The sequence below is a fragment of the Papilio machaon genome, chromosome W (assembly GCF_912999745.1).
Source record: "Papilio machaon chromosome W, ilPapMach1.1, whole genome shotgun sequence".
Lineage (NCBI taxonomy): Eukaryota > Metazoa > Arthropoda > Insecta > Lepidoptera > Papilionidae > Papilio > Papilio machaon.
The window spans coordinates 2,083,613-2,091,992 of NC_060015.1; the positions used below are offsets into that span (position 1 = coordinate 2,083,613).

General features: G+C 36.3%; 1 protein-coding gene across 1 annotated transcript; it reads right to left on the reverse strand.

Annotated features, from left to right (window-relative positions):
* Positions 1-3,773: 3,773 nt before the first annotated feature.
* LOC123722862 lies at positions 3,774-5,382 on the reverse strand. Its single transcript, XM_045685433.1, has 2 exons — positions 4,442-5,382; positions 3,774-3,802 (listed from the first exon to the last, which is right to left on the reverse strand). Exons 1-2 carry the CDS (start codon positions 5,316-5,318, stop codon positions 3,774-3,776), a joined length of 906 nt encoding a protein of 301 aa, XP_045541389.1. The 5' UTR covers positions 5,319-5,382.
* Between the last annotated feature and the right edge of the window lie 2,998 nt (positions 5,383-8,380).

The following is an 8,380-nucleotide window of genomic DNA, read 5'->3' on the forward strand; positions in this document are numbered from 1 at the left end:
GTAACATAAAAAAACAATTTCAAACAAAATGCATTCAAAAGTACCATAAAAACAATCTCAAACAAAATACACTAAAAAGAAACAAAATAATGTCATGAAAACTTCTTTCTTTCTTTCTTCTCTCTTTCAAAAACCCTCTAAACTCTAAAGAAAGTTCTCTTCTTTCTTGTAACATGTCTATATTGTATAATTATTGTTATTTCGCAGTCGGTGTCGGCCGAAGTAAATAGGTGACATTTTATATTTGAGATGTATTAGACATACTTACGTTTATGTCCCTACTTAGGCCGAAACCGACTCCAAAATAACAATAATTATACAATATAGACATGTTACAAGAAAGAAGAGAACTTTCTTTAGAGTTTAGAGGGTTTTTGAAAGAGAGAAGAAAGAAAGAAAGAAGTTTTCATGACATTATTTTGTTTCTTTTTAGTGTATTTTGTTTGAGATTGTTTTTATGGTACTTTTGAATGCATTTTGTTTGAAATTGTTTTTTTATGTTACTTTTGAGTGAATTTTGTTTGAAATTGTTTTTTTACGTTACTTTTGAGTGCATTTTGTTTGAAATTGTATTTTTTAAGTTACTTTTGAGCGCATTTTGTTTGAGATAGTTTTGTTTGTTTTGAAGTCGGCTATTTTTTTTTCTTAAAATGTTTGTTTTATTTCTCAATTTTTAGTGAATTTGAAGTTTAACTACAAATTTCCTTAATACGTATAAGGACATAAATAAGACAAATAAAGAAAAGGACTTTCCTATTTAATATGTGTGTACTTCAATTCAAAAACTAATTTAGAATACACCAGATAACCACTTATCCTTTAAACAATGAAATAATTATCAAAATCGGTATACAAATTGAAAATTAACGAACTAATACATCGTAGCGTGCCTTTAATTTTGTCCAGCCGCGCGTCGCAGTAGCATTTTTCGAATGCGCGTAGTTTTTAATAATTTAATATCTTCCAAACTATTGATCAGAATTACATAGTTTAAAGGCTAATGTAATCTGCATTTAATACTCTAGCCATCAAACATATTTATTTGGATAAGGATTCATATCGAATATAATATAATAGCGCCGTAAGCTTACGACGCTGTTTTTCGTGTGCAATTTAATCGAAGTTTGTTCATAATAACATGGTTTTTGTGAGACATCCATAGATGATAGATATATGCCACCTGAGACTTTTATTTAGCAAATTTAAGGATCTATAATTACTCGATACATCATTTTAATGTAGGTCATATAGTTTGACCTACGTAAGCCCAGAAAGCAAATTTGTGCTATTCATTGTAACGCGATGTAGCATTTTTCGTTTCCGCGTAATTTTATTCTTACGATATCTCCTAAATTATTAGACAGAATGATATAGTTTCAATTGCAAATATAATCTACATTTAATTCTCTTGATAATGAACATATTTATTTACATAAGGGTTAATACTGAACTTGAATAATAGCGTCGGAAATAGGGCATGAATTTAATTAATGTTTCTAAAGAAAAAAATGGTTATTGTGAGAAAACTATAAAAGATAGATATATGCTATCGCGGACTTTTATTTAGCACATTTAAAGAGCTACAATTCGCCATACATCATTTTTATGTAGGTCCTATAGTTTAGCCTACGTAAGCGCTGAAAGCAAAAATGTCCCTAATTTCCGCAACAAATTTTGGAGCTATATTCAAAATCTACTAGTCTTCTAGTTATTTTAAAAAAAAACAAAAAAATGGGACCCACCTGCAAGCACTTCCTTTCGATTAAAATAATTTTTATCAAAATCGGACCACCAGGGGCCGAGTTTCGCGGTAACACACATAAAAAAAAAAAAAAATACAGTCGAATTGATAACCTCCTTCTTTTTGAAGTCGGCTAAAAATGAGAATCTGTGAGTGGATTCGAAGCTATGACCGCGGAGACGTGCGCTTCGGTGTCCAAGTAATTACTCAATTGCGCATGACTCACCGGCTCCGCGTCGCGCGACAATGCATCGGCTATGAACAAATATTTACCGGGCTTATATTTTAATGTGAATGTGTATCGTTGAAGACGCAACAACATTCTTTGTAGCCTGGGGGGTGCCTCAGCTATGGGTTCCACTATAATGTGCACTAAGGGCTTGTGATCTGTCTCAATCGTAACGTCACATTTACCAAAAATGTAAGAATAAAACTTTTCACATGCAAACACACAGGCTAACAATTCTTTTTCAATTTGAGCATAATTTTGTTCAGCTTTAGTAAGCGTACGAGATGCATAACTAACCGGTAAATTATTTTGTAATAAACAAGCACCCAGACCGTTTTTACTCGCGTCCACCGATAACACTATTGGCTTATTGACATCGTAATATTGTAACACAGGTGGTTTGGTAAGACACTCTTTTAGAACATTAAATGACCTGGCATGATCTGGCGTCCAGTGCCATTCTATATCCTTTTTTAACAACTGTCGTAGTAAATGTGTTTTATCTGACAAGTTTGCAATAAAGCTACCGACGTAATTAACCAAACCAAGAAACCTTTCGACATCTTTTTTATTTTTTGGAACCATCATTTTTTTATCGCGGAAGTATGTGACTCGTCGGGATGAATCCCATTTTGAGTGATTCTATGACCTAAATACTTAATTTCCGTTAATGCAAATTTACATTTTTCTTTGTTCAACTTTAAATTAATTAATCTACATCTATCTAGCACTCGCTTTAACCGTTCATCGTGTTCATACTGGGTTTTACCATATATTAATAAATCATCGACAAACAAACACACACCTTCAATGTCATCAAAATTTTCGTACATCTTTTTATGAAATACTTCTGACGCTGACGAAATCCCGTACGGTAAACGTAAAAATTTATATCTACCAAAAGCTGTATTGAACGTGCATAAATCAGCGCTTTTTTCATTTAATTTTAATTGCCAGAACCCATTTTTGGCGTCTAATGTGCTGTAAAATTTTGAACCTGCCAAATTTGTCGTGATTTCGTCTAGCGTGGGTAAGTGAAAGTGTTCCCTTTTAATTGCTTTGTTAAGATCCTTAGGATCTAAGCAAATACGTAAATCACCGTTTGGTTTCCGTACGACAGTCATGCTACTCACCCAATTACTCGGCACTTCTACTTTACTTATAATTTTTTGCATTTCCATCTCATTTAATTTATTTTTTACCTTTTCTTTAATGGCCACAGGCAACTTTCGCGGTGCGTGAACAACCGGACGGACGGATTTATCTATAGCTATTTTGTATTCACCTGGCATACAACCTAAACCTTCAAATACGTCTTTATATTCGTGCAGAATTTTCTCCTTAAAATTATCATTACTTTGTTTACTTATTGCTAATGTCAGTTTTATTAAACTTAATTCCTGACAGGATTGACAACCTAAAATTGGTGGCGAATCTACATCGGCTATAATAAAATCTAAGATGTAATTAACATCCTTGTACTTGACTTTTATGTTACACCGACCTACAACTTTAATGTCCCCGCCGGAATATCCGCGTAATTTAACTGCACTTTTCATTAGACTGTCGCTTGTCATACCTATCTTTTGTAAATATCTTCTAGGCAGCACATTCACATCAGCCCCTGTGTCTAATTTAAATTGAATTTTATTCCCGTTTATTAATAAATCTACACACCATTTACTATTGGGTTCATGAAAATAATAAATTACCTGGTCAGGGGACTGGTCAGCCTGTGGGAACTCCGACTGCACCAAGTACACATTGTTGCATACTCGCGAAAAATGATTTAAATTGTTACAATTAAGGCATCTCCTTCCGTACGCTGGACACTGATTATAACCATGAGTTAAGCCGCGTTCACATTTGCCTGACGTGTTGTGTCGTGATGCGTCAGAAAGGTATCGGTCTCATACAATTAATATGGTTGCGTGCACACTTCTCTGACGCAGTGTGTCGTGATGGCTTGTGTCGTGTCGCGTCAGTAGCGATCCCGGTCCGCGTCAGTTGGGTGAGGTGCGGGGGACGGCGCAGCGACACGACAGAGCGGGTCGGACTAGTGTGCACGCGCACGTGTCGTGTTGTGACGCGTCAGAAGGTATGGACGACGAGCTGATCGAGTACGTACGACAATATAAAGCGATTTATGATACAAAATGTAAACAATATAAGGATCAATCTATTAAAACTAAACTATCTTTTTGTATTTACTGGATGTATCCAATATCTTCTTCTCTTTTTTTGTTTTATTAGAAGTGTTGCCAGTGCCAATAACTGCATATCTTCTTCATAATCTGAATCCGAATCGGATGATTCATGAAAAAACATTGCGAATGTGTAAACTCTCCGAGAGCTATAACGGAACTGATTAAAAATGCGTCATAACGCGTCACATAGATGTGAACAGTAGCCATCACGACAGAAAGCATCACGACACGACACGTCAGGCAAATGTGAATGCGGCTTTATGCCGCACTTCATGCACTTTGAACTGTTATCACGTCTCACATACTTATTGTTCGAATTTACATTTTCGTTATTAAACGTCGAAGACGTAGTACGAAAATTGTTTGACGCAGAATGCATGCCGGAAACGCCGCCGGGGCGTGCGGGCTGGCAACGCCGCGTTGTACCGCCGCGCCATGGCACGCCGCGAACACCGCGCCCGCGCGCACGCCCTGCTTCCGCTGCGCCCGCACGCTGAAATCTCCACATTGCGTCACACTCGTAGTTTTCATAACAGATGTCTTTATTTTCATTACGTTTGTTTACTTCGTATGCATTATTTTCTTCGGTTTTACATTTAATTGTTCCAGCTTGCACTTTTGATATTTGGGCAAGATTACATATATCTAATGTTTTTTGAAGAGTTAAATCCGGTTCTCTTAACAAACGTTCTCTTAATGAATTATCTGTAATCCCACAAATTATACGGTCTCTTATGAGGTCGTCGCACAAGTTCGCAAACTCACAATTTGCCGCCATTTTCTTTAGTTGAAAAGCATATTGTTCGACAGACTCATTATCTTGTTGTTCTTGGGTAAAAAACTGATGTCTGAGCACTGTAATATTCTTTTTGGCCTTGAAAAAGTTATCAAATTTTTCTATTAGTCTTCCTAAATTTGAAAAAGACTCGTTAAATTGGTTGTACACTTCCCTACACTGTTCGCCAACCAAAAATATATTAATTTGAACTTTTTCACTCTTCTTCGCTAATTCACAGGCTTCGTAATAAATAAGGAATGCACTTTTCCATTTTTTCCACTCTTCCGATAAGTTTCCTGATGTTAAACTGTCCAAATTATTAGTATAACAAAATGGCGACGGTGGAGGGAGTACGGCTTCCATTTTTTTGTTGCACGATTGTTATTTAATGTTCCTATATTTTATTTGTCGCTAATTTCTCACTATAACTGCACAACATTTTGTTCACTTTTACTTTTAAACTTTAAATCGATAATCCTACCGACTGCGCCATGTCGACAAGGGAGACGTAATAAAGCTGCGACTTTCAGATGCATACTGATTTATTTTTACTTTATTTATAACTACCCTTATAAACAATACCGACAAAGTCAACCCGCTCTGGGCCAGCGTGGTTGACTATGGCCTAGTTACCTCTAATTTGGGGTAGGCTCCGAGCCCCTCAGTGGGGATGTATAGTGAGCTGATGATAATAACGATGATGATATATTACATGGTGATCACTTATTCAAAAGTAAATTTAATAACTCGTAAGTATGTAATAGTCACATTTTGCCAGTTGTCAAATTTTATGTAGACAACAACTAGACAGTTTACTCCAGCAAGAGAAACTGATTGTTTCAAACAGCAGCAGAAAATATTACGTGCTTAAATTCAAGAAAAAGTACGTAAACAAACAAATGAGACAAGTGCCGAAAGGCCGCGCACGGACAGCGCGTCTCGCGCCGCGCATTTGGATCTCTCAGACGTCGTAAAGTTCCGTTTTATCTCCGTTATAAAAGTTGCGGAAACAGAAGCAGAAACGGATGTTGAAAAGCGCGCGGAACTTCCGCACTTGCGGAAACGGAAACAGACATCCGTTGCATCACTACTGTTCACGCATCGAGCGCGTGAACAGCGGTGGCGGGAGGCGCAGCGAGCGGGGGTATGCACCGGGGAGATCGGGCTGGCCGCCGCGGCGCCCGCGCATTGAGCCGGCAGAATTAATTAGTTGCACATCATCGTATAATTAAGTCACGTTATAATTTTTTGTAAAATCATTTTAATATTATACTATTCGATAAGCATATACCGGCTTTCATTAACATTAGTGGCGACCGTGTACAATCGCGACTCAATACTGTAATCTTCGGATAAACATCGAAGAATAACGGATAACCGTTACTGGAATTTACGGAAAGAGATTGGGTTGCTGCTTATGCTGCCTTCTGCCCTGATGGAGTGAAAACTTTGCTGAGAACTGCTGGACGTCTGACGGGATACCCAAGGGAAGTTGGCATTTTATTCCTACCAACTATTTCTTACTTTTTTCCTAATTCGATTTGCGTACGGCTTGCCGCTCCGAAATCGTTACAAAATAGTATTTCAAGTGCACTATTATTATTCTTTGTAATTTACGCTTCGGCTATTGCGAAAGCTTGCCTAAAAGTACAATCGCATTTCTATTTTTCTTTTCAAGAATAAAATTTTATTAACACCAACCGTATATGTTTGACGTACTTACCATAATAATAATAATAAAATATATATTTACAATAAATATAAGATACCAAAAATCAACAGTAAATTAAATGTAAAATTAAAACAAATTTTTTTTACCAAATTCTCAACTAAAATTAACGTTACCCATTTATGTAAATTACAGATATTCTCATGCTTGGATTGTGGTCGGCGAACCCATCAAGCATCCGAGTGCTAACATTATTGGCTGCGGAAAGGCGGCTGGATCACTGCGACGGAACCTTTACGAGTATAACTGGTTTGACTATTTCGTTATCTTGCCTAGTTCATTGCTTAATTGTTTAATTTCTTTAATTACCCATGGAAGGAAAGGTAACAGGAGAGGCAAAAGGCAAAAGGAGCTCGTCAAAAGGCGTAGCATTATCAGGCAGGTAGGCTAACAAAATTTAAAGATTATGTTAATAGTTTAACCCAGGCGGGTGCAAAAAAGATTACCAATATTCAACCCAAAGAAATATCTCTGAGGGTTGACAAATTTCAGGAATTAATGTCGGATTTTAACGTTATACAATCAGATATTGAGTTACTCTCTTCAAATGACGATGAACAGTTAACTGAGCGGGATTTTATTGAATCACAATTCTTTTCTCTTCTTTCCACGGCTAAGGAATTGATTGAATGTGTGAATTTAGAAAGGAGATCATTACATGACGAAAGTATGTCTAATCAATGTTCACATTCCATGAATTCTATAAAGTTACCCACTATCAATTTGCCAAAATTTGACGGGAACTATTTGAAATGGCTCGAGTTCAGGGACACTTTCGATTCCCTCGTTAATAAAAACGACTCGATTCCATTAATTAATAAATATCACTATCTCAGATCAAGCTTAGAAAATAGTGCCGCTGTCGTCATTAGATCAATTGAGTTTACCGCTGACAATTATGAAAAGGCATGGCAAATTTTATGTAACCGTTATAATAGTAAAAATATCTTAATAAATAACCACATTAAGTCGTTACTTAGTATTGAACCAATTGTAAAAGAATCGTTTAAAGCGTTGCGATATTTAATTGATCACTTATCTAAAAACTTGAGTTCTTAGCACACTCTAGGACTTCCTACTGATCGGGATGTCTTGTTGATATTCATAGTTACAGTAAAGTTAGACTCCACCACTAGTATAAAATGGGAAGAATATAAAAATAGTCTATCGGATTTACCTTCGTTGGATCAATTTTACTCGTTCTTACGCAATAGAGCAGATATCTTGGAAACAACACATTACAATAGATCCGATAAACAGGAACATAATAATATTATGCACTCTCAAAATAAAAGACAGGTGAAATCTTTTTTGGCTGCTTCGGATGCGAATACGGGAAAATATCAATGTGTAGTTTGTAGCCAGAACCATTTTGTTTATGAATGTCCGAAGTTCAAACAAATGAACTATGACGATAGAATGTGCGAAGTAAAAAGTTTAAAATTGTGCAGTAAGTGCTTACGTAGTGGGCATAATAATTATCAGTGCCGTTTAAAGGGTTCTTGTAAAATATGTAAAGGTAAACACAATAATTTGGTTCATAGAGATCACATAAATACTTGTTCAGAACAAAATGCAAATAGTCAACAAAATGAATCGGTTACGTTATCGGCAACGACGATGACTCATAGGTTGTTGTGTACGGCGCAGGTTGAAATCGTAAATGAGGTGAACAATAAAAAAGTTAAGGCGCGAG